A 27,377-nucleotide genomic window follows, 5' to 3' on the forward strand; every position below is an offset into this window, starting at 1 on the left:
CAGCACCGAAAACAGAAACTCAGTGCTTCCTAAACAATGACTCTGCCTTTCCTCCTCCCTCCTACCCCTAGTAACTACCAATAAACTTTGGTCTCCATGCATTTGCCTGTTCTACCTGTTTCATATGAATGAGATCATACAATAGTTTGCTTTTCATTTTTAACTTGCCCTTTTATATTCATATATTGAAAGGAAGTGCAGGAAAGTATAAGAATAATGAAGCTAACATACGTGTCTCCTACTGACCAGAACTGATAATATTTGGTCTTAAGTACCTCAGGTCTTTATACTTGCCAGCAGGGCCTTGCTCCTTTTGGCCACCTGTTACCTCCCTGACCTCATCTTTCCTGACTGTCTTCCCTCCCCCGACTCTGCTTTAGCCACAGGGCCACCTTTGCTGTGGCAAGTGCGGCAGGTACTCTCCCACCTCAGGGCCTTCATTCAGCATACTTTTATTGAATACTTTTTATTCCAGCTGGAGCAAATAGACACATTGGAAAACGTATCAGTAAAGCTTTGGGTAATATTTATTCATTGGGTCATTCAGTCAACAATTGAGAATTTACTTTGGTTGGAGAGGAGGCACCTGGGGGTACACACAAAGATGAGTGACTTCTGATCTCTTTGACCTCAGGGAGGTGCTTACTTTAAGAATAGATTGTCCTGGATACTTCCAGTTGCAAAATGGTAAATAGCATTGTTGGTTCATCATTGCCCTGTTTAAATATTTCTAGATCTTCCATAACATTGACATCTCTTTTCCAAACGAAGTTTCAAGCAAGTCCTATAATTTGGTCTAGTGATTTTTTTTTACCTCCAAGATTCCTATTGGATATAGTGATTTAAAAAATACCAACATATGTGATTGATATGTTTTGAAAATTGATGTGCAAATGTATCTTAATATGTTTCCAGGAGATTATTAAAAGTTAAATCACATTAGTTACTCATGAATTTTCTTCATTGAACATGGATTGAACTTAGGCCTGGTCATTTTTGAGTCACAAGGGAAAAGTAATGAAAGATCTTGTTAATGTTTATCTAAAAATGGATTTGATATTTCATCATACTCAAAACATTCATTAAGGAATAATAATTCCTTATTTTTTATAGATACTGGTTTTTTATGAGTTTTTACAACTACTTTCTTGAATTAAGGCAGCTGGAACCTCTATTTAAAAAATAGTTTATAAAGAGTTGTTTTGCTGTTTTTTCTTTAAATTTCAAATTCAATACATCCTAGGAAAAATTAAAACCAAAAAAGTCAAAGGTCCTCCATATATTTTCTCACTGTCTTGAAGGAGCCATTATGCAGTTTAGTGTGTGGCCTTCCATGCGTCCAGACATGCATATAGGAAAATACAGATACACATACAGGTTTTTAAAAACACAATAATAAGACCATACCCTTATATTATTCATTGGCCTGCTCTTTTCATGTATGGTATTTTCTTTAAGGAAAAACAAGGTGTAATGCTTTATTTCCATGAGAAGGTTTAAGTGGCGCTCAAATGTAATGAAATTCTAACATGAACAGAAAAGATTTTTCTTTCAGTGTAACACTTCTGTTCAAAGTAGGTAAGACAAAACATGACATTGAAATAGAAGAGTTGCTACCTTAGAATTAGAAAATGGTAAAGAAACATGTTTGTGAGAAAGAACTGGCAGTTACATTTAAGTTTATAAACCATAATGTCTGCACTTAGTTCAGCAGCTAAAGAGATGACGAGGTGTTTGGAAATCTCTTCAGTTTTCTGTTCTACCTAACTGGAATGTTTTCCAAGTTGATCTTACCAGATTTCCTTATTGGTCCATCTCTAAGCCAGACCTTCTGTTTCACAAATCTGTTGTTGTAGGTAGCTGCCGTTGAGTTGGCCTCTGACTCATGTTATCCTGTGCACAATGGAATGAAAACTGATGAGTCCTGGGCCATCCCTGTGATTGGTTGCTGATTGGACCAGTTGGATCCATAGGGTTTTCACTGGCTGATTTTCAGACATTGATCACCAGGCTTTTCTTCCTAGTCCGAGGAGGCTATATGATTTCAGCTTGATTACAGAAGCTATTGACAGGTTTAAGATTTTTTACTTCTGGTAAATTCAGCACCGTTCAAATTCTTTAAAAAATTTTTTCTGTATTGTACTTTAGAGGAAGGTTTACAGAGTAAATTAGTTTCTCATTAAACAATACACATACTGTTTTGTGACATTGGTTGGCAACCCCATGACATGTCAGTACTCTCCCGTTTTTGACCTTGGGTTCCCTGTTATCAGCTTCTCTGTACCCTCCTGCCTTCTCATCCTTGCCTCTGAGCTGCTGTGCCCATTGAGTCTCCTTTTATTTTATAGTTCTGTCTAATCTTTGGCTGAAGGGTGAACCTTGGGAGTGACTTCAGGACTGAGTTAAAAGGGTGTCCGGCACAAAGCGATTATAAGCCCAAGAGACAGAAAGGGCCACATGAACCAGAGAGTACATCATCGTGAGACCAGAAGAACTAGATGGTGCCCAGCTACAATCGATGAATACCCTGACAGGGAACACAACAGAGAACCCTGAGGGAGCAGGAGAGCAGTGGGATGCAGACCCCAAATTCTCATAAGACCATACTTAATGGTCTGACTGAGACTAGAAGGACCCCGGTGGTCATGGCCCCCAGGCCTTCTATTGGCCCAGGACAGAAACCATTCCCGAAGCCAACTTGTCAGACATGGATTGGACTGGACAATGGTTTGGAGAGGGATGCTGGTGAGGAGTGAGCTTCTTGGATCAAGTGGATGCTTGAGACTATGTTGGCATCTCCTGCCTGGAGGGGAGATGAGAGGGTGGAGGGGGTTAGAAGCTGGCGAAATGGACACGAAAAGAGAGAGTGGAGGGAGAGAGCAGGCTGTCTCATTAGGGGGAGAGTAATTGGGAGTATGTAGCAAGGTGTATATGGGTTTTTGTGTGAGAGACTGACTTGATTTGTAAACTTTCACTTAGAGCACAATAAAAATTATATATATATAAAAAAGGGTGTCTGGGGGCGATACTCTTGGGGTTTCTTCAGTCTGGCAGGCCAGTAAGTCTGGTCTTTTTTTGTGAGTTAGCATTTTGTTCTACATTTATCTCTTGCTCTGTCTGGGACCCTCTATTGTGATCCCTCTCAAAGCAGTCCGTGGTGGTAGCCGGGCATCATATGTGATATTTTCTGTGTCAGTTCATATCTCACTTCACAATAAAATTTATTTCATTGTATGGGTATACAGAAATTTAACTCTCCTTCTACTGAAAGACATTTATTTCTAAATTTGCACCATTCTTCCCATTTTGTAGGTGAAAAGCCTAATACCTGGGCTTTGAACTGGTTTGTTCTGGTTGAGAATGTGCATTTCCACCCCAGACATACTGAATCGGAATCTGTGGTTTAACAAGATCTCCAGGTGGTTCTTATGAATAATAAATTTTGAGAACGGTGGTTTACTAGCTGTTCTCAGAATTGGTCCCTAACCAGCAGCATTAACGTTGCCTGGGAACTTGTTAGAAATGCAAATTATCAGCAGGGGTTCGAACCAGAAGGAGCCCATCTGAAGCCCTGCCTGATACTCGCAAGATGAGTGACTTAGCCAGAGTTACGCACTTCCTGATTGCTGGGAATGCAGAATCTGTAAATTAACTGAGTTCCTAATTTCATCTGATGAGATTCTGAACCCAAAAAACCAAACCTGTTGCCATGGAGTTTGTATAAATCAAACAAGTGAATGTGGCTGTTGCCTTAGGCAAGTTGCACAGTGTGCCGTACAGAACCACCACAGTTCTCAAGGGCACTCGTTAAGGCAGTGTGTACACTCAGTCACAGGCTTAGTAGGTTGGGTAGGTCTGAAGGACAGTGTGTGTGTATGTGATGTCAGTGCCCCAGGACACGGTGATGCCTTTGGGCTTCTTTGATTTGAAGGGGAGATGTGCTGATCTGGAAACTGAGTGGTGTTCCTTTTGGAACAAGGGCTTAGTGGTGAGTACAGAATGATCCAGAAAGATTGCTGAGGGGGAGGAGGGGTTGTTGAGAACTCATTCACCAGGAATATATTTATGTAAGTAGCAAGAAGGAGGGGTAACATGGCCATCAGAAACATCCAGCAAGGCTCCTGGAGGCCAGGATGCCGCATTAGTAACTATTCAGTGATTGCTGGCCCTCATTGGTGCCACAGTCTTTGGAGTGTCTGGTCTGAAATGGAGTCAGTACCCGAGAAATCCGTGTGAAGGAGGCTTGTGGGCAGCAAGAGTAGGAGCTGGGGAAGGCAACACAGCTAGTCCAGAGTGGTAGAGAGGAGTAGCTGCTGTAAACCCAGCCCTGGCATTTGGGGCAGCTCTGCCATCCTGTGGAATAAATCCTCAGTGATTTTTGTGGGGGCATTGTGGAGACTTGGTTCTAGCTGGTAGCAATGAAAGGTTCACTGGGATCTGTATGTTGACAGGGTTACTTTTCCTCCACGTAGGTTTTTGTTTTAGCTGGCCTGTGGCCTCAATGTATTTTTCCTGCATGTATTTTTAAGAAGCTTTTGTTTTGAGATAATGTCAGACTTAAAAAAAAGCTTTAAAATAGTACAAAGAATTCTCATGTACCTTCATCCAGGTTCCCCAATTGTTAACAGTTTACCATTTTTGCTTTTTATCCTGTTTTTCTCTCTCTCCCTCTCTCTGTGCGTGTGTGTATGAAATTATTTTTTTCTGAATCGTGTGAAAAGAAGTTGCAGACCTTTACCCCTAAATACTTCAGGGTTTATTTCTTAAAAACGGACATTCTTGTACATTGTTGTCGTTTGCCAGCGAGTTGATTCCAACATTCAGCGACCGCATGTGACAGAGTAGAACTGCCCCGTAAGGTTTCCTAGCCTGTAGTCTTTACGGGGAGGAGCCCTGGTGGTGCAGTGGTTAGGAAGTGGCTACTAACCAAAAGGTCAGTGGTTTGAACCCACCACCACACGTGAGAAAGATGTGGCAGTCTGTTTCCATAAAGATCTCAGCCTTGGAAACCCTATAGGGCAGTTCTGTTCTGCCTGTAGGATGGCTAGGGGTTAGAATCAACTTGATGGCAACAGGTTATCTTTACAGAGGCAGATTGCCAGGTCTTTCCTTTTCTTGAGCTGCTGGTGGGTTCGAACTGCCAACCTTTTAAATAGCTGTCAAGCACTTAACCGTTGTACTGCCAGGGCTTCTTTCTCTTAAATTAACCAAAAAAAAAAAAAAAAAACCCAAACCTATTGCTGTCGAGTTGATTCCGACTCAGCAACCTTACAGGACAGAGTAGAACTACCCCTTTGGGTTTCCAAGGAGTGGCTGGTGGATTCGAACTGCCGACCTTTTGGTTAGCAGCCAAACGCTTAACCACTGGGTCATCAGGGCCCCTTCTCTTACATTAGCACAGTACAATTTTAAAAATCAGGGCTTTATTCAAAGTTTGCCAGTTGTTCTAATACTGTTCTTTATAGCAAAAGCAAGAAAAAAAAATTTTTTTTTTTGTAGTCAGGATCCAGTCCAGGATCACATGTTGCATTTAATTGTCATGTGTCTTCAGTCTCCTTCAATCTGAGACAGTTCCTCAGTCTCTCATGACTTTGGTACTTCTGAAGAATACAGTGTCCTTCAGTTTGGGCTTTTCTGATGTATTCTCATGACTAGATTCAGGTAATTCATTTTAGCAGAAATACCACATAACCGATGTTATAGCCTTTTCAGGTGCATTCCATCAAGAGGCACATGATACCTGTTTGTCCCGTTTACTGGTGATGTTAACTTTGATCACTTGGCTAAGGTAGAATCTACCAGGTTTCTCTACAGTAAAGCTATTATTTTTTCCATTTATAATTAATGAGTGTCTTGTGAAGGGATACTTTGAGACAATGTAAGTATCTTGTTTTTTTCCATCAAACTTTCACCCACTATTTTAGCATCCATTGATAATTCTTGCTTGAAACAGTTTTTACTCATGCCTACCAAATGGTGGTTTTTAACTCTCAACATTTCTTCTATACTTATTAACTTGTATTTTCTTGTAAGGAAGAGCTTTCCTTTTTCTTTCTTTATATGCACATGGACCTGTGGATTGTTACTGTGTTCTGTTTGTATAATCAGTCTCTGTCATTATTTTAAAACTTATACTACCACAGATTTGGCCAGTGGGAAGTCCTTCACATTGGCGCCTGTGTCCTTGTCATGTCCTCATCATCCTTTGAGCACTTCTTTACATCTGGCGTAACAAGATTTTCCAAGCTCATCTTGTACTTATTCAATGCTGGATTCAACCATTTTTTCAAGAAGCCCTGACTTTTTTTATTTTTAAGAGGAGAACTGTATTTAGAAGCCAAGACCTAGGTGCTAGGTGTGCTCAGTGTTCCTGGTGTATACAGAGAGAACGTAGACATCCCTCATTACTACCTGCCTTTCTATCCTGTGCTCCTCCCTAGAGGTAACCACTGTCCACAGTTTGATTTTTTTCCCCTTACCATAAATGGGGTCGTAGAATATGTACTGGGCAACTTCTCGTTTTCACTTAGTAATTTATCTTGAGATTAGCCATATCAGTAAATACAGAGCTACTTCATAGGGGAATTACATAATGCAGTTTGCCATAATTTATTTAACTGCTCCCTTATTTATGGTCACTTTAATTTATTTTTCTCTTTTAAGTATTTGACTGCAGTTGCTGGGAATACTTAAATCTGTTCCTGTTCCCCTTTGATTGCTTTTTGTTGCTTCAAAGCTGAGAAGGTTATTCCTTCACAGACCTGAAAAAATATTGTATTCATTATAGTATTCGAAGAACGTGTCAAAAGGCACACTAAACTACTGGAGTCACCTGTGTTATTGCTGACAAGAATACTGTGTTGGAGCTTGGTGCTGAGTATACACAAGACAATGAGAAATGGCCCTTAATCCTCTGGATGGAGTAATGACACCAAGATCCAGGAGCAGATGCTAAGTGCTAAAGATGGGGTGCAGCAGACAGTCATTTGTGCTAGGAGTTGATGACATCTGGTCCCTGAGAGCCAGGGCCATCTAATACATTCCTGAATGTGGAGTGAGCTGGGTCTGGATGGAAGCGAAGAGTTGGCTGAACCAGGAAGGAAGGGCAGGCAGAGGGTACAGCATGAGCAGAGGTGTGAGTTGTGAGAGAATAAAGCAGTTGCTGGGGCCAGTTGTTGGCTGGGGAAGGAGCTGAAGCCTCATTGTGGATTAATAGGAGATGAGTTTAGGAAGCAACTGGTGCTTAGATTGACATGGTCTTGGATGCCAGACTGAGTATCACCATCAGAGTCATCTAATCGTGAGATTTTGAGATACTGGCAATAGGTATACAGAAAAGGGTTAAACAGGACGTTTATTTCTAAGCCCAGATTCAGAAAACATAGTTAAAAAAAAATTTTTTTTTTTAGGTGTAAGTAACATACGCACTTTGTAGAAGGGGATAAAGAAAGCATTATCCAAGTGTATAGAAAATGAGAGAGCACTGATCCCAGTTGTCTATTGCTGCATAACAATATCACCATAAAGGTAGCGGCTTAAAACAGCTCATTTATTTTCTGACAGTTTCTTTGGGTCAGGAGTCTGGGACAGCTTCATTGAGTTCTCTGCAAAGCTGCAATCAAGAGGCTGGCCAGGGCTGGGTTCTCATCTGAACACTCTATCGGTCAAGGATCCACTTCGAGGCTTACATGGCTGTTGGCAGCATTCAGTTCCTTGCAGGCTATCATACTGAGGGTCTCTTTTTTCTTTTGCTGGCTGTCGCCGGAGGCCACTCTCAGTTCTTTGCCACATGGGCCCTTCATAGGTTAGTTTACAACATAGCCGCTTGCTTCTTCAAGCCAGCAAGGGAGCGTCTACTAGTAAGACAGACATTACAATCTTATGAAACCTAATCACAAAAATGACATTTTCTGTTGGTTAGAGGCACGTTACGGGTCCTGTCTGTTCTCCAGGAGAGGGGGTTACACAAGGGTGTAGATACTAGGAGGCAGGGATGATTGGGAAACGTCTTAGAATCTGCCTGCCACGTGCACACATCCAAAAAAGGAAAAGGAAACATTCCTCAGAGTTACCACTAAGTACCAAATTCTGCGGACCGTTTTTCTCTGCACTTACCAGTGTACAGCAGTCATTTAGGAGAGGCAGGAGCAAAGCATGACTCTTGGGGTTTTGAGCCTGGGAGCCCAGGAGAGAGTTCTCCGCTTTGCCCTGATTGCCTTAAACAAAAGTCTGTTACACATGAGGAAGAGCGCAGCGCATTTAAAATGGTAACACCAGTAAGTACTTGCAAACGAATATTTTCACAAAGCTTTTTAAAAGAAGAATAAATTGTTTCAATAGTTTACCCTCTACCCAAAGATAACTCGATTATCCCAAGCTTTTGAACTAGGCTTCCTTGAGGATTCGGAAACCCTAGCGGTATAGTGGTTAAGTGCTGTGGCTGCTAACCAATAAGTCAGCAGTTTGAATCCACCAGGCACTCCTTAGAAACTCCATGGGGTAGTTCTACTCTGTCCTGTAGGGTCTCTACGAGTCGGAATCGACTCGACGGCAGCGTATTTGGTTTTGGTTTCCTTGAGGATTTAATTTACACATTATCTGCCCTTCTGTCTCCTAGCAACTGCTCCCATGTTGACAAGGACAATAGTATCCCAAGAGTGGATGACGTCACTTAGCTGGTGCTATCAAGACATATGTTCCATTTGAACAGTCCTCCCACTGAGGAACACACACCTCTCTGTGAGACTTAGGATTTATGGTCCAGGAGGCCCTTTTGGCATCCTGTGACTTTCCTAGTTTCTTGACTATGCCTCTGTCACCATGTTTCTTTTACCGAAAATGTATGTTGTACTTTCTACTGTGAAAATAATATGGCTGTCATGCTAGAAAACATGGAAAGGTAGAAAAAATGAATTTTTTAAAAAGATGTAAAATCCCATAACCAAAATATTATTGTTGTTTACATTCTTACAGTTGTAAAAAGTAATATATTACCATAACCAAAAACCAAATCAAACCCAGTGCTGTCGAGTCGATTCTGACTCATAGCAACCCTACAGGACAGAGTAGAACTGCCCCATAGAGTTTCCAAGGAGTGCCTGGCAGATTCAAACTGCTGACCCTTTGGTTGGCAGCCGTAGCACTTAACCACCGTGCCACCAGGGTTTCCATATATTATCATATGTATTATAATTATATGTACTTTTATATTTTACTCATAATATTTGTTTTGAGTTTTCTTTAGCATAGTTATACTGTGCATATTCTATTTAATTCTTTTTAAAATATAGAACATTTTTTCTTGTGGCATCGTTTTACTGTTCCTATTGTGCTTTCATTCATTACTGTTAATACTTTAGTGTTTGAAGATAAATGTTGTTGTTCTTAGTTGCCATCAAGTTGATTCTGACTCATGGCGACCCTGTGTTGTCAGAATAGAATGGCTCCGTAGGGTTTTCGAGGCTGTGACCTTTTGGAAGTAGATCTCCAGGCCTGGCTTCTGAGGCACTTCTGGTTGGGTTTGAACCATCAGCCTTTCCACTAGTAGTTGAACATTTAACTGTTTGCACCCCCCAGGACTCCTGTATGATTAATAAAGTGGGGCTGTTAAAAAAAAAAAAAAAATTTTTTTTTTTTTTTTTATTAGATGTTAGAATTTTTGGGGTTGTGTCCCTGATGCAGGAACTCCTGGGTGGGGTTATGCATAACTTAGATTGTTTTAAGCAAGCAGCAGTGGGGTTAATGACAACAGTGATCACAACTAGTGTTTGTGTAACCTATTGCAGTTAATTGGTTTTCCCTTCTATTACCTCATAAACGTATGTGAAATAAGTATTCTTATTCCTGTTTGATGATGAGGAAACAGCCTTGGAGAGGCATCAATTCTTCTTGGGTTTTCCTTATTCATTATCCAGCTTTTGCATGCATATGCATATCCAGAGAGTAGATTAATTGATTGGTGTCAGCCTGAAGGCTGTCTGAAGGCCATCCATAGCACTGTCCTTCCTACTTGGTATCTTTGTCATCCTTTGGATAAAGAACTGGGAATATGTAGGATTACAAAATTATTAGACTAAAATAACCAGATGGGGCTTATTAGGGATAAATGTAACTTCTAACATACAGTTGCACAAAATTATTTGGGGAAAGGGAGATGTACTTTAATTCATGTTTAAAAAAGATAGAACGAAATTCAAGGTTTTGGTAGACCAGCCTGATACAGATTGTATAATGTGACCATTAAAAAAAAAAAAATCTTTGCATTGGTAAAAGTAAGGTGTTCTGAAAGATGGGCATAACGATCCTACTGAATCAAAGTGACCAGATTAGAAATCTTGTTATCAGTTTTGGATTTCACATTTTTAGAAGGGAATTAACTTGACAGTAATGGGTTTGGTTTTGGTTTAGGCAAAATCAAGTGCTTGCGGGGTAATGTGTCTCACAGCCAGGGCATATGAGGGCTGGTTGAAGAAATGTTTCACCTTGCTTGATAATTACAATAGGTGTCTCTAGCCATGTTCCAGAAACAAGATAAACCTACTTATGAAGATGTATTTTATGTGTGAAGCGATAATGGCTTCCATTTATTGATCACCTGCTTTGTGCTAAGCACATATATTATCTATAACCGATTTTCCAACTCTTTGAAATAGGTGGTATTAACTGGATAATCACAGCTGTTAAATAAGTTGAACAGTTTTTTAGGCATTTAATAAAGTGTAGACCTGGGTTTTAAACTCAGGCTGCTTCTGTCATACTGTGCTGCTCTGGCACCAGCATACCAACTGGGGCTCTTCTGCCTATGAGCAGGCTCATTCCTGAAAGGCTGTTCATAAGTCCAGAATGATACTATATAGTAATAATAACCAACATTGATTGAGCACATACTATGTACCAGTCTTCTAGGCTCTTTTCATGTAACGTATTTAATTCTCACAACTCAGTGAAGTAGTTACCGTTATTATCTCTCCATCCTGCATATGAGGAAACTGAGGCATGGGGATTCAGTAGTGGAGCGAGGGTTTGAACCAGGCTGTTCGGCTAGGGAGCCCACACTTTTAGCCACTGTGCTGTTTTTGCCTTATGCAAATGACCATGGGTGTAAAATAGATGGTAATTCTTCAGGAACTGGTTAAAATTCCTTACTATTTTCAACTCTTAATTTTTTTTTTTTAATTCAAAGATGTTTATATTTTGGCATTCTTCTCTTCATCATAAATAAGTAATAAGTTTATTACAAACTGGGGCTTCAAACACAAGCAAAGGGATGGCTGACTGAGATTACCAGTACCCAGTACCGGTTGCCATAGAGTCGATTCTGACTCATAGCGACCCTATAGGACACAGTAGAACTGCTCCATAGGGTTTCCAAGGAGCATTTGGTGGATTCAAACTGCGACCTTTTGGTTAGCAGCCAACACACCACCAGGATTTCCTGACTGAGATTACTGTGACTGAATTTGGCCGCTGCCGCCCTCTGGTGGCGACAGGCGGTGTTGATGCATTCTGATTTGGGCCTTTAGCTTTGTTCACACTTGTGGTGTAGTTGTCTGCAATGATTTTTGAAAGACTGTCTTATGTTTTTTGGGTGGGTCATATGAAAAAGGAATTATTAGGTTGAACCTTTTTAAATCTACGAAAATGTCAACTTCATGTGGTTCAACCTAATAGGGTCGTCGTTGTTGTTAGGTGCCATCCAATTGGTTCTGACTCATAGTGACCCTATGCACAACAGAATGAAACACTGCCCGGTCCTGAGCCATCCTTACAGTCATTGTTATGCTTGAGCTCATTGTTGCAGCCACTGTGTCAATCCACCTCGTCGAGGGTCTTCCTCTTTTCCACTGACCCTGTACTCTGCCAAGCGTGATGTCCTTCTCCAAGGACTGATCCCTCCTGACAACATGTCCAAAGTATGTGAGACGCAGTCTCGCCATCCTTGCCTCTGAGGAGCATTCTGGTTGCACTTCTTCCAAGACAGATTTGTTCGTTCTTTTGGCAGTCCACGGTATATTCAATATTCTTCACCAACACCACAGTTCACACGTGTCAGTTCTTCTTCGGTCTTCCTTATTCATTGTCCAGCTTTCACATGCACATGAAGCGATTGAAAATACCATGGCTTGGGTCAGGCGCACCTTAGTCTTAAGGGTGACATCTTTGCTCTTCAACACTTTGAAGAGGTCCTTTGCAGCAGATTTGCCCAATGCAATGTGTCTTTTAATTTCTTGACTCCTGCTTCCATGGCTGTCGATTCTGCATCCAAGTGAAATGAAATCCTTGACAACTTCAGTCTTTTCTGTGTTTATCATGGTGTTGCTCACTGGTCCAGTTGTGAGGATTTTTGTTTTCTTTATGTTGAGGTGCAATCCATACTGAAGGCTGTGGTCTTTGATCTTCATTAGTAAGTGCTTCAAGTCCTTTTCACTTTCAGGAAGCAAGGTTGTGTCATCTTCATACAGTCCAGCTTCTCGGATTACTTGCTCAGCATACAGATTAAATAGGTATGGTGAAAGAATACAACCCTGACGCACACCTTTCCTGACTTTAAACCAATCAGTATCCCCTCGTTCTGTCCAACAACCGCCTCTTAATCTGTGTAAAGGTTCCTCATGAGCACAATTAAGTGTTCTGGAATTCCCATTCTTCACAATGTTATCCATAGTTTGTTATGATCCACACACTCGAATGCCTTTGTATAGTCAATAAACAGGTAAACATCCTTCTGGTATTCTCTGCTTTCAGCCAGGATCCACCTGACGTCAGCGATGATAACCCTGGTTCCACGTCCTCTTCTGAAACTGGCCTGAATTTCTGGCAGTTCCCTGTCGATACGCTGCTGCAGCCCTTTTTGAATGATCGTCAGTAAAATTTTGTTTATGTGTGATATTAATGATATTGTTCTATAAATTCCACATTCGGTTGGGTCACCTTTCTTGGGAATAGGCATAAATATGGATCTCTTCCAGTCAGTTGGCCAGGAAGCTGTCTTCTATATTTCTTGGCATAGATGAGTGAGCATCTCCAGCACTGCATCTGTTTGTTGAAATGTCTCAATTGATATTTCATCAATTCCTAGAGCCTTGTTTTTCGCCAATGCCTTCAAGAGCAGCTTGGACTTCTTCCTTCAGTACCTTCGGTTCCTGATCATATGCCACCTCTTGAAATGTTTGAACATCGACTAATTCTTTTTGGTATAATGACTCTGTGTATTCCTTCCATCTTCTTTTAATGCTTCCTGCATCGTTTAATATTTTCCCCACGGAATCCTTCACTATTGCAACTTGAGGCTTGTATTTTTTCTTCAGGTCTTTCAGCTTGAGAAACGCTGAGCGTGTTCTTCCCTTTTGGTTTTCCATCTCCAGCTCTTTGCGCATGTCATTATAATACTTTACTTTGTCTTCTCGAGAGGCCCTTTGAAATCTTCTGTTCAGTTCTTTTACTTCATTAGTTCTTTCTTTTGCTTTAGCTGCTCGACGCTCAAGAGCAAGTTTCAGAGTCTCCTCGGACATCCATCTTGGTCTTTTCTTTCTTTCGTGTCTTTTCAGGGACCTCTTGCTTTCTTCATGGATGATGTCCTTGATGTCATTCCCCAGCTTGTCTGGTCTTAGGTCACTAGTGTTCAATGCATCAAATCTATTCTTCAGATGGTCTCTAAATTCAGGTGGGACATAGTCAAGGTCATATTTTGGCTCTTGTGAACTTGCTCTGATTGTCTTCAGTTTCAGCATGAACTTGCATAGGAAAAATTGATGGTCTGTTCCACAGTCAGCCCCTGGCCTTGTTCTGACTGATGATATTGGGCTTTTCCATTGTCTGTTTCCACAGATATAGTCAATTTGATTTCTGTATGTTCCATCTGGCAAGGTCCATGTGTATAGTCGCCATTTATGTTGGTGAAGGAAGGTATTTGCAATGAAGAAGTCATTGGTCCTGCAAAATTCTATCATTCTATCTCCGGTATTGATTCTGTCACCAAGGCCATATTTTCCAACTACTGCTCCTTCTTCTTTGTTTCCGACTTTCGCATTCTAATCGCCAGTAATTATCAATGCATCTTGATTGCGTGTTCGATCAATTTTAGACTGCAACAGCTGATAAATATCTTGTTTCTTCAACTTTGTCCCTAGTTGTTGGTGCATAAATTTGAATAATAGTCATATTAACTGGTCTTCCTTGTAGGCATATGGATATTATCCTATCACTGACAGCGTTGTACTTCAGGATAGTTCTTGAAACATTCTTTTTGACAATGAATTCAACACTGTTCCTCTTTGAGTTGTTATTCCCAGCATAGCAGACTATATAATTTTCCGATTCAAAATGGCCAATACCAGTCCATTTCAGCTCACTAATTTAATGCCTAGGATATCGACGTTTATGCGTTCCATTTCATTTTTGATGTCAAAATGAAATGAAATGGAATAGGCTCAAGGGGAGGAGATTTGAGAGAAATCGTTTGTGTTTTACTTTAAGAATTTGGGGATGTATTAGAGGTTTGAGCCTTTAACTTCTCCGTTGTCAAACTTTTCCCTACACAGCCATTCATCTGAGAAGTAGAAATTCCCTTTCACTTCAGGTTGCTTTTTCTCTTTCCTACATCTTACTGATTTGTGGGCCTATTTCTTATATCCACTGCCATGGAGAGAAAGTGGTTTTAAGATGTTCTGCTTTGGGATACACACACATACTGTAGTGCTGATTTTGTAAGGTATCCTAGAGTATGCTTGAGGTTTTTATTGCTTCTGATTATGGGATTGAATTAGAAAAAATCGTCATAATATTTCCCAAAAGTTTGTAATGGTACCTACTTTTAGTGGAGATTGTACTGTTGCATTTGGGGAAAATTTGACTCAAGAAAGGTCTGTTCAGGATATTCTTGGGTGAGGTGATCTGTAGAGTAGCATTGACTTGAGTTTCAGGTGATTGCTCTTGTTCAAGTGAGGGTTTTGTGAAGGAAGTCTTCAATAAACTAAGTTTCTAACATGCATGAATTCCTCATGACCGCTTTACTTTTTGTCATTGGTGCATGACAGTGATATGGGGATGGTCAAACTTTGTTTTTTTTATTAACTTTTATTGAGCTTCAAGTGACCGTTTACAAATCAAGTCAGACTGTCACGTGTAAGTTTATATACACCTTACTCCGTACTCCCACTTGGTCTCCCCCTAATGAGTCAGCCCTTCCAGTCTCTCCTTTCGTGACAATTTTGCCAGCTTCCAACTCTCTCTATCCTCCCATCCCCCCTCCAGACAGGAGATGCCACCACAGTCTCAAGTGTCCACCTGATATAATTAGCTCCCTCTTCATCAGCATCTCTCTCCCACCCATTGTCCAGTCCCTTTCATGTCTGATGAGTTGTCTTCAGGAATGGTTCCTGTCCTGGGCCATCAGAAGGTTTGAGGACCATGACCACCGGGATTCCTCTAGTCTCAGTCAGACCATTAAGTCTGGTCTTTTTGTGAGAATTTGGGATCTGCATCCCACTGATCTCCTGCTCCCTCAGGGGTTCTCTGTTGTGCTCCCTGCCAGGGCAGTCATCGATTGTGGCCGGGGACCAACTAGTTCTTCTGGTCTCAGGATGATGTAGGTCTCTGGTTCATGTGGCCCTTTCTGTCTCTTGGGCTCTTAGTTATCGTGTGACCTTGGTGTTCTTCATTCTTCTTTGCTCCAGGTGGGTTGAGACCAGTTGATGCATCTTAGATGGCCACTTGTTGGCATTTAAGACCCCAGATGCCACATTTCAAAGTGGGATGCAGAATGTTTTCATAATAGAATTATTTTGCCAATTGACTTAGAAGTCCCCTTAAACCATGGTCCCCAAACCCCGCCCTTGCTCCGCTGACCTTTGAAGCATTCGTCAAACTTTTTTTTGTTTCTGAGTTTTATCACTGAGTCCTCCACATTCTCCTCATTCCTTCCATCTCCATTCAGTTGGTTCTTTATCTTGCAGTGTCAGAGTCCTTCAAACAAAGTGCAGGATAGTGAGATCTAAAAAGCTCATTACCAAAATCTTTTGTAATAGCTACAGTCACCTGTGCAAAAACTTTTATAAAATCCCTTAGGTTTTATACTGCAAAGAGCTCCCCCTGAAATGTTCCCTAGTTATGTCCATGCAAGATGGTGGTAAATCTGAATAATCTGCCCCAACTCCTGAGCAGTAAGTGCTGGGTTGGGTTCCTAGTTTTCTTTAGGATTTTCTTCTGTTCTGTTTCCCAAGTCTTTGACCGCCTGAGAACTTACATGGATGCTTAAAAAACAAATTGATCTCTTCTTTCTAAAGACAAATCACAGTTTTATCTCTATTACTTTATCTCAAGTTGTATTCATCCTCTCAAAACAGTAATTTTGGGAGGTAATGGCAGTCCATTCGATGTCCCTGGCTGCATATGTATGCTACTCCTTCACTTTCTATTGCTGTATGTTGATGCATGTTTTCTAATAACTAGAGGTTAAGTATGAGGGATCTTTTTGTTTTTGTTTTTCAGTAACAAATACTTTTAAGAAAACAGGTGACTTTGTGACATCTAAAGCATCCACTGTTGACCTGGACCACAAGTTTAGATGCAAAGTTGTGGACTGTTTAAAATTTTTCCGCAAAGCCAAACTATTGCACTATCACATGAAGTATTTCCATGGAATGGAGAAGTCACCAGAGCCAGAGGAGAGTCCAGGAAAGAGGCATGTCCAAACAAGGGGTTCTTCAGCTTCAGACAAGGCCAGCCAGGATAGCCTGGCCAGGAAGCGGGTCTCAGCCAGTTCCCCAAGTAAGTGTTCTGGTTCTCTTTTCTGTCATGGAGGGCTCTTCTGTTCAGGTCACAGTGCTTACATTTCTGGAAAACACAGAGAACAGGCTTTAGATTGGTCTGGTCCAGTTGAATCCTGAAAGATTGAAAATGACTAGTGATTTTGCTCATATGGTGGTAGCCCTCCTGCAGAAAGCAAGAACATCTGACTTTTGTTCTTGCCTTTGCCTTTTGCTGCCCAAGTCACTTAATGTCTGAAGGCTTTGGTGTTCCTGGTATGAAGTGGGGACAGTGAGGAAGGGCAGCTCCTTCAGAACTGCCAGGAGAACTCACTCTCAGAAGAGCATGGGTACGGTAATCCCACCCCATCCACCCCAAACCTACACCTATCCCTACCAGCAAGACAAAAGAACAAAAAGGTGATGATGTATTTCTCCTGCTGGGTCCCAATTTGAGCCCTGTTTCATTTTAATTGCAATTGAAAGCATTTTCTAACAACACTGTTTATTTTGCATTGAAACTACAGTGGTGGTAATAAAAGTTACCATAAAATCTCATGTTCATATCTTATTACAGGAAATCTTTTTGGGGATTTCTTCTGAAACTGATAGAAATGGAAAAATTACATGTTTCTGGAGGGATTTCAGGAAGGATTAATGAGTTTCTAATAAATTCTCCAAGTTTCCCAGCTTTTTCCTGAAATTGTAACATCACTATATTTCTTTTGGCTTATAGCTTTTTCATTTCTCATATGTAGGTGTTAGATGGTATATGGCATTCCTGGGACACCTGACACTGTTCCAGGGGAGTCTGAAATCAGGCTTCAGGACGTCGGGGCAGGGCCATGCAGATTAAGGTGGAATTTCTGACACTCAGAGAAGTCGGCCCTCAGCCATGCTGTGAAGACATAATGGGTCAAGGTCAAGGTGGAGTTTTGCCATATGTTCTACACTGTCCATTAGAGATACTATATGAGCTACACATGTAATTTAACATTTTCTGGTAGCTACATTTAAAACTAAAGAGAAAGGTGAAATTAATTTTAATAATATTTAACCCACCATATCCAAAATACTATCATTTCAGTATATAATCAATATAAAAATTATTAGCGAGCTATTTTTACTCTTTTCCTTATACTGAGTCTTTAAAATCTGGTGTGTATTTTACACTAACTGAACATCTCAGTTCAGACTAACCACATTTCAGGTGCTCAGTAGCTACCTGTATTGGACTGTATTAAACTGTGTGGCTCTTTTACCCTCCGCTGTAGGCAGTCTTGCTGTGTACTTGGTGAGACTGAGCATTGAGCTAGAAGGAGCTGCCTGGGGAAGGCCAGCTGGCCAATAGCCACCAAGGAGGAGACTTGAGATGAAGGCTGGAGGGCAAGGCAGCCCTCACTGCCTTAGTGATTTCACCAATATCTGGAGCCTGGTTCTGGCACCCATCAGGGGATGGATGTCTTTCAGAGCAGCCTTGCAGGAACCAGACCAGGTGCCAGTTACTTCTTTAAAATGAAGCCCACAGCCGTCAAATCTCCTTCTTTCCTCTGTCCAGCTCAGATCTTCTTTGGGAATTGCCTCAGACTAAAATAGATTGATTGCTTATTCAATAATCATGATGCCTGTTACGTGCCAAGGAGCCCTGGTGGCGCAATGGTTAAATGAATGGCTGCTAACCAAAAGATCAGGGGTTTGAACCCACCTGTGGAAGCCCTGGTGGTGTAGTGGTTAAATGCTATGGCTGCTAACCAAAGGGTTGGCAGTTCAGATCTACCACACGCTCCTTGGAAACTCTATGGGGCAGTTCTGCACTGTCCTATAGGGTCGCTATGAGTCGGAATCTACTCGATGGCATTGGGTTTGGTTTGGTTTTTGATTTGTGGCTCCATGGGAGAAAAGACCTGGAGATCTGCTTCTGTAAAGATTAAAACCCATAAATCTGTTGCCAAGGAGTCAGTTTTAACTCACAGCAACCTCGTAAGACAGAGCAGAACCATCCTGTAGAGTTTCCAAGGCTATAATCTTTAAGGAAGTAGATTGCCACATCTTTCTCTCACTGAGCGGCTGGTGGGCTTGAACCTTTGACCTTTCCATTAGCAGCTGAGTACTTATCCACTGTGCCGCCATGGCTTCTCCCATAAAGATTACAGCCTAGGAAACTCTATAGAGCAGTTCTGCTCTGTCCTGTAGGGTCGTTACGAGTCGGAATCGACAGTGCACAACAACAACAAGATTATATGCCAGGCTCTGTTCTGGGAGGTTCTACCTGCAGGACTGGTTTGCGACACTCAAGTGGTTGCAGCCCACCCAAGACCACACAGCGCCTCTGGAGCCAGGTTGTTCCGAAGGCTGAGAACCTAAGTTTTGTTCTGCCTGGTGCTCATGGTTGTGGATATTCCTGGCACAAAGAAGAGGGGACTGACTCATTTCTCTGGCCAGGTTATCCTCTTGCCAGGGCTACGCTTGCTTCTTTTAGGGGCAAACACTTTGATTCCTCGTGGATTTTAATGTCTATTACTGGCCAGTCCCGCTGGCTCTGATGGCCATTCCGTGTCTCTTAGGCGAGTTTATTTATCTCTGCTGTTGATTACATGGTTAATTCTGGGAGTAGGCCTATTTCCTAGGACTCGAGGTTACTAGAAACCTCCTCCCCCCACCCTCCATTATACCTATAGTATTTACCTGGCCCAGGCCTCAATTGGAACCTAAGTTTTGGAGCTTTGCAGGTGTGGTGCAAATCCCAGTTGGTTTCCTTATCCAACTCTCTGCAGGCCTCCTGACCTCTCTGTGTCTTTCTGAGCATGAACTTGCTGAATTCTTGGGATGAGTCTGAGCTAATCTGTTGAATGAAACTGTTGCAAGGCCTGGTGTGGGAAATAGACTTCTTTCTCTCCCTTGTTCCATGATTTTATCTGTCCATTCAGCTATGCATGGCTGAAGTTGGTGCATTTGTGTGAGCTCTCTAACTGGATTGTAAGTGCTTTCTGGGAGGGACTATTTTGAGTCACTTTAGTATCTTGTGGGCTTGCTCAGAGCCATGAACACAGCTTGCGCTGAAGGAGGTCTTACTGAGGTGTTGGAAGCCAGTACAAATAGTGGGTGCTGAATATAGTAGTCCAGTATCACACCTCAGTCCTGTGGCATCTGGGTAGGACTGGGGTGTGATAATGGAGTGGGTGCAGTCTACCTGATACCACGCAGAGACCCCAGAGCCAGGTTGTTCCAAAGGCTGAGGCTTGGCAGCAGGAAGCCATAAAGGGACCCAAGACATAGCTGCTGTTCTGGCCCCTGCTCATGTCAGAGGTGGGCCTTGCTGGGTGTAATGCCCCTGAGTGTGGGGTGGTAGGGTTCTTGGCCATGCGCCAGCCCCCCGTCTGGCTTCGGGATACCTGGCTGACTGTACTCAGGAGTCTCGGTTTGTGTTTAGTAATACGTGGGGACTCTACCTGAGACTGAACCAGCCTCCCTTTCTTGCTTGCTTCATGACCTTGGACAAAGAATTTGCTAAGTTTCAGTTTCCCCATCTGTGGAAATAATAGTACTACTTGCCTCATAATTTTGTTACATTAAGTAACCTAAGGTAAAATGCTTAGCAGATGTCTGACCTAGAGTAAACTCTTAAAAATGTTGGCTCTTTATCTCAGTGAGAGCATTGGCCCAGACAGTCGGAGAGCTAGATGAGTTCTAAACTCACCTGACCACTGATGAGCTACAAAATCAATAGACAGGGTGTTGCTGTTTTGATATAAAGAAACCTGAGTGATGATTTTGTACTTCCATACACTGCCCTTGGGTCTCAGACCATTATACTGACCTGGGATTTTTTTTCTCTCACATGATATAGAAGGATCCCTTCCACTGGGATCTGGAAATGTCTCGGTGATTTTTTGCTTGCTAGTTTTTTAAATAACAAGATAGGCTCTGGGTATACTCACCAGGCTGACAGGGGTGGACAATTACAAAATACTTCAGGGGAAACAAAAGGATCTTTTAAATCCCTGTGTTTTAACTTGTCATCTCCTGCTGTTCCTTTGTAAAAGGTCAGTTTGGTGGCAGAATGTGCCACACAGACCACTCATCCACTGCCTGGGGTACACCCTTCTCATTCCTGTACCCTCTCATGTGGAGGGAGGATTTTTACAGCCAGGAAGGAAAGAAGACCGACAACCATGAAGAAGGCACGCCTGCCCTCATGTCAGGAGGATAGAGACCTCACAGACAATTTAATGGCTGTCTAAATGTATCTCTTCTACCCGATAGCAGTTACCAGGCTGAAAGGAACCAGACAGTCCATCTTTCTAGAATGGAATTGAACCCCTGGCTACTAGTGCTGTCTCTGCCACTAACCAGCGGGAGCTTCACTATCATCGTCTGTGAAATGGGGTCAGTAGACATGTTCAGCCATCATCATGCTACTACTGGCTGTCAGTGAGAGTGAGCATATCAGGGTATTCAGAAAATTCCAGTGTGGCTGCCTCATCCTGCCACCAGCCCTCCAGAAGGCATCCCCTGTTCCTGGCTTCTTCCCTCACCCAACTTAACTAAATTTCTGAAGATTTTAAAGAATAGAACTAGCTCACCTGTTCTCGCAGTATATCTGAGTTTCCACTTCAGACTTGTAAGAAAGCCTTGTCTTTAGGAGTACAATTTCAGACAGCGTGGAGAGTTCCACTGGGGAGATTATTAGGGTGAGACTCTGACAACAGGCAGCATGTTTCCTGGTTCGCAGGCAATGTGACCTCAATATTCTGCTTAAGTGAAAAGCAGAATATTATCGGGTTTATGCTATTTGGCGTTCATAGCCCTAAAAATGTACCCCCTTTATGCTGAGTACTCTGATCATGGCAGACGGGAACTTCGGTTCTTATTATTTTTGTCCCCTCAATTTCTCTGCCAGTAAGATTGAGCAGGAGAAGCAGTCCTGGTTCAGGAGTCCAGAGACTGAAATCCTAGTAGGAATCCTGCCACCACTCCCTGTGTGACCTCAGGCAAGTCTCTTCACAGATCTGATTCCCTCATTTCTAAAATAATGACGTAGGACTAGGTGTCAATAAGGCAGCACTTTCATGTGGGCAGAGAAGCACATGAAAAGGACAGAGTTTTATATGAGGAACATAGAAGTGCTGTGGGAACATATTCAGATTTTGCCTGGGATGTTGAGAGGAGAAGGTGACATTTGAGTTAGGCCTTAAAAGGCCAGGGTGAGTCAGAGTTAGGGAAAGGCCTCACTTTGCAGGGGGAAAAGCAAGCAAAGGTTCAGAGGCATGAAGGAGAACAAACTGATGACCTGCCCCTAAGGTGCCCCTTCGGACTCCAGCCTCTCTAATTCCACTTCTTCTTAGCCAAGCCTTTAGTCATGTAAGTGAATTTAGAAGGTCAGTTTAGATTTGCTTTTCCAAATGAGGCCGCTCAGGGCACCAGGATCTTCTTGGTAAATTCTCTTCCAAGTTGAGCTCAGGCTTCCTTGGTATTTGAGTTTGTTTCTGTGTAGGCAAATTCAGTCCTGAGTAGAAGTTTGATCCAGAAAGAATATTCTAGGGTCAAAGGAAGCCTCACCTGTGCTTGTTGCCTACTGGCACACTCACTTGGTTGGTACTCTCACCCTGGGTAAAACTTTGCCATGGAGCACCAGGGCAGGTATTTCTTTGTTGCCCTCTGCACCTTTTCTTGTGGTGCTAGATGGGCTTTCTCACAGGAGCATGTCCTCTCTCCCCGTAAAGGGAGGAGTGTGATATGAGCTTAATTAGGTTACAGATTACGGTGCTGATACAGAGAGAACCAAAATAGCTGCCTTAAACAAGACAGAGGTTAAGTTCTGTCTCAGGTCCTCTGCCTGGTCCAAGATAGCTCCCCATCTTGCCTGTCTTCCAGCTGCTGTGAAGGAAAGAGTATGCCTTTTTCCATTAAGGGCATAGCCCAGAAGTTTCACCCATCACTTCTGTTCATATCCTTTAGGCCAGACGATCCATACATGGCTACATCTAGCTCAGGGGAAGCTGGAAAATGTAGTCTTTCCCTATGGAGGAAGTAGAGAAACGAGTGTTAAGGGATGCATAGCAGTCTCTGCCACATAAACTAAGGCAGAAAATGCAGAACTTGAGAGAGGGGTTTGTTGGAGTGTGTTGGGGTTTGCTGGTGTCTGAGTGGAGTCCAGGGTGGTGGACTGATGATGAAAGATGAGGCTGAGAAGGTAGAGATGGTGAAATGATGGTGGTAGGCCCTGAGTGCCACTTCCTCAGTAGGCAGTGGAAATTTCCCCACGTGTATACCCACTCCCGTTCTGCCCTTAAGTTGCCATTTCCTTATACAGGTTAGAACTTGCTCAGGGCCACTGCTTGTTTCAACCGTGCTCTGGGGTGTACAAGAGTTCTCCCACAGGCGATAGTGATGTTAACTCTTCCTTTTCCCTCCTGGAAGTGACAGTCTGATGATAATTGATCTTTTGCTTTCATAAGTTGCTGATGATCTGATGGAAAAATAGAGAGCAGGCTGTAAAGAGGGAGTTAGCAGGGCGCTCTTGGTTTTTCTCCTTATGGGCACCTGCAGCCTGGGGAGAGGACAAGTGGCCATCCTGGAGGAAAGCCTAGTCCACCTCAGGCAACAAGCTGCTCTCTGATCCAGAGCCCTGGCAGGAAGCTGCTCCTTGTCCAGCCCTGTCAGGACAGCAGGAGGGAAGCACAGCAGCCAGGCACATGCTCTGTGGGTCACCGAACAGTTTGTCAAGCTGTCTGAAGAGAAAGCTGACAGCAGGCCAGCACCAGTTTCCAAGGAGAGAGTATCGCAAACAAGATTAGAATAGCTAATGTTTGAGTTCTCAGCATGTGCCAGGTACTGTTCGAGGTTCCTTACTTCGATCATTTTATTTATTCTTCAGAGCTAATCCTATAAGGTGGTTACTATTATGCCTGCTTTATAGATGACAAATTGAGATTGTTTTGTTTTTATATTGGGGTAAGACCCTGCTCTCAGGATCTGTGGAAAGTAAAAATTGTTCATAGCTTTTATGGAATTCATGAAGCAGCTGACCTGCTTTGCCAATCAGTTTTGAAACCTTGGCCAAGTCAATTTATTTCTCTGAGCCTTGGTTTCTTGATCTTAAAATGAGTGTTCTTGCAAATTGGAGTAAGGTCTTTTCTAAAATTCCTGTTGGACTATTTCCCAGTTGTGGGGTATTTTAGTAGGAAAGGAACCTAGAGACCCTTAATGTTCTAGATCAACTTCTGTCTGTAGATTTCAGCTTGCCAGCTGATAGCTGCAGCCCACTGTCCCTCTCTGATGGCTCCTGAGTGCCCATTTGGGAGGTGGGCCTTGGCAGCAGAGCCGACACGGTGCTGGAAAGCCCAGGCGAACCTGCTTTGAACTGTCTGTGTAATGTCAAGCAGGTGACTTCGCATCTTGAGCTTCAGTTTCCCCATATGTAAAACGGGAATGACATACACAGGTTGTTGTAAGAATTAAATGAAATGTTTGTGATTTCTTTGCACACAAGAGTACTTAGTTAAAATTAGTGAATCCAGTTGCCCACCCTGCCCCACACCTACTTTGTGATCCATGTTGATTCCACATCACAATCAGTTGGAGAGCATTTTAAAAAATCCTGATGCCCTCAAAAATACTATGCTGAGTAAAAGAAGTTAGACACAAAATGCCACATATTGTATGTATCATTCCATTTATATGAAATACCCACAATGGGTAAATCTTTTCTGTGGTGAAAGGGGAATGGGCAGCAATGCTTACTGGGTACTGGGTTTCCTTTTGGGGTGATGAAAAATGTGTTGGAACTGGGTAAAGGTGAAGGTCGCACAACATCGTGAATGTACTAAGTGCAACTGAATCGTTTGCTTTAAAATGGTTAATTTTATGTTATGTGGATTACACCTCAATAAAAAAAGAAACAAGCAAACAAAAAATCCTCATGTCCAGGTGACACTGTGTTTGTCATCTAGTGCTGCCATAACAGAAATACCACAAGTGGATGGCTTTCACAAAAAGAAATTAATTTTCTCATAGTTTTTAGTAGGTCACAAGTCCAAACCCAGGGTGCTGGCTCCAGGGGAAGGCTTTCACTCTCTGTTGGCTCTGGAGGAATGTCCTTGTCCTCAATCTTCCCGTGGTTGAGGAGCTTCTCAGGTGCAGAGACCCCATGTCCAAAGGATGCGCTCTGCTTTCTTGGTGTTACGAGGTCCGCAACTCTGCTTGCTTCCTTTTCCTTTTATCTCTTGAGAGAGAGAAGGTGGTGCAGGTCACACCCCCGGGAAACTCCCTTTACCTTAGATCATCAGGGAGGTGACCTGAGTAAGGGTGGTGTTACAATCCCACCCTAATCCTCTTTAGCATAAAATTACAATCACAAAATGGAAGACAACCCCACAGTCCTGGGAATTATGGCCTAACCAAGTGGATATACACATTTTTGGGAGGATATAATTCAGTCCATGACTGACACCCTAAACCAATTCAGTCAGAATCTCTGGGGGTGTGAGCAGGCATTAGCTTTTTGAAAAACTCCCCAGGTGACTCCAGTAACCAGGGTTGAGGAGCGGTGATCTAAAGTAGAGTGTCAACAAGCTTTTTCTGTGGAGGACTAGATGATAAGTATTTTTGGCTTTTAGGGCCATATGGTCTCTGTCACAGCTACTCAACTCTGCTGTTGAAGCTTGAAAGCAGCTATAGACAATCTGTAACAAATGTGTGGTTGCATTTCAGTAAAACCTATTTCCAATAATAGGGGGCGAGCTCTAGCTTGCAGACCCCTGATCCAAAGGCTAAGTGAAAGTGGAGTGGCTCTGCCTCAGGCATCCTGCTCCAGAGCCCTGAAAGCGAAGGAAAGTGACCGGCCAGGAACTTGGCTTCACTGCCTGTTTTGGTCTTCATATTGGACATGCTTAAGCACTTAAGGAAAGAATATACACCCCAGCATTGAAGATGAAAAGTTAAATGCCAATACTAAAATTTGTGCTTAATTCTAGCTGCAAAAGACAAGGAAAAGAATAAAGAGAAGAAATTCAAAGATTTTGTGAAAGTGAAGCCAAAGAAAAAAAAGAAAAAGAAAAAGAAAGCCAAGCCTGGTAATAATTTTCTCCCTGAGAAGGTGTTTCATTTGGATTTCCTTACCAAGGATGGGGAGGAGCTGCTTTCTCCCAGCCCTGGCCTCAGAGCCCGCACCCCAGCTTGTAGGCTTCTCCTAGCATAAGCCCTGGCAGGAGAGGAGCCCATATACCCTGGGTGTTTCAAGGCCTGGTTGGCATTTGTAAAACCCCTCCCTTGCGTCACCAGTGTGCCCTGTTACAGGGCAGTACACATGAAAGCATCAAAGTGGGAGAGGATATACAGATTAATGACTCTTAAACGTGCATCTCTGAACCCTTTCCAGAAAGGCTTCACTTCTTGAGGGGTGTTTGTATGTGTCTAGCCCCCTACATAAAGACTGAATTTTAAGAAAATTGGTGCCCCAGCCTTGAGAGTCAAAGAAATGCCAACGTTTTACTCTCAGCATATCTTCTGACAGAAAAAAAGTCTTTCCAGAAGAAGAGGGGAGGGGTAATGGTGAGTAGGATGCATTTGGCTTTGAAGTCCTTTAAGGTAGCTGAGAGTACAAAACCCTGAATCTGGTCTGCAAACCCTCTTGTGCTTGAATTGCCCCCAAGCCTTTGAGCTATTTGAGCAGCAAGGCTGTTGATTGGATGGGATTGTTTCTAGGATGCCCTGATGATGCCTGGGGTTCCTAATTCCTCCCTGATTCCATTCTTCCAGAATGCCCCTGCAGTGAGGAGATCAGTGATACTTCCCAGGAACCTTCTCCACCCAAGGCATTTGCTGTTACCAAGTGTGGGACCTCACACAAGCCTGGGGTCCACATGAGCCCGCAGCTCCATGGCTCAGAAAGTGGAAACCACAAAGGAAAAGTGAAAGTACCTGGTAAGGAGGTTCTCTCTTGGTCTGGCCATTTGTACCAAACTGTAGTCTGAGAAGACTGGATTTATGTTGATACTGTAATCTATTCCCCTGGCTCTCTGCAAAGTATGATCTATTATATTTTTAAAAGAAGAAGTACATCAGATAAAACAAAGGCTATTAGCTGTGCCTTCCCTGAACTTCCCTGTGGTCTTAGCAGAATGTTGCTTAGCCTCTAAGTCAGTGAATAAACAAATCTATTACCGCTCCCACCCCCCCGCCCCCCCGCCCCACCATACCTGTCTCTCTCATTCCTCCATTCCTTGTCGATGGCCTCTGCATCTAATCTGGTTGTTCAGGGAGAAATCTGAGTCAACCATGAAACTTCCCTTTCTCCAGCAACTTATAAGGTGATTGTGATGATTGTGAGTTAACAGGAGTTAGTAAATATATGGGAAGTACTTAGAACAGTGTCTGGTACAGAGTAAGTGCTCAGTAAAAGGTAACTGTGATTATCACTAATGAGGCACAATCCCAGTGATTCTGGTTTTGATTATCCCTGCCCCCTCCACCTTCCCCACTGTCTAGAGTTTTAAAGGTGCCTTTGGATACAGGCTGATGATAAGCCAGGTCCTGGCTGGGTGGGGTGAGGAACACTTTCGAGTCATCTGTGTGGGCCTTGGGGAGCTGTAGCTCCTCTGCCAATGAGCCCTGTGACCTTGAGCAGCCCCT

The 27,377-nt window shown here is 42.7% G+C and overlaps 1 protein-coding gene across 5 annotated transcripts in view; it reads left to right on the plus strand.

Annotated features, from left to right (window-relative positions):
- The window catches only part of PHF20 (PHD finger protein 20), a 147,157-nt gene that overhangs the window by 92,198 nt on the left and 27,582 nt on the right, over nucleotides 1-27,377 (plus strand). For all 5 annotated transcript variants that reach the window (XM_003411689.4, XM_010591651.3, XM_064276045.1 and 2 more), the window contains 3 exons: nucleotides 16,489-16,767; nucleotides 25,721-25,819; nucleotides 26,505-26,669. In XM_003411689.4, the coding sequence (XP_003411737.2) occupies nucleotides 16,489-16,767; nucleotides 25,721-25,819; nucleotides 26,505-26,669 (543 nt within the window). The remainder of the gene's footprint in view (nucleotides 1-16,488; nucleotides 16,768-25,720; nucleotides 25,820-26,504; nucleotides 26,670-27,377) is intronic.

This window comes from Loxodonta africana, chromosome 24 (assembly GCF_030014295.1).
Source record: "Loxodonta africana isolate mLoxAfr1 chromosome 24, mLoxAfr1.hap2, whole genome shotgun sequence".
Classification (NCBI taxonomy): domain Eukaryota; kingdom Metazoa; phylum Chordata; class Mammalia; order Proboscidea; family Elephantidae; genus Loxodonta; species Loxodonta africana.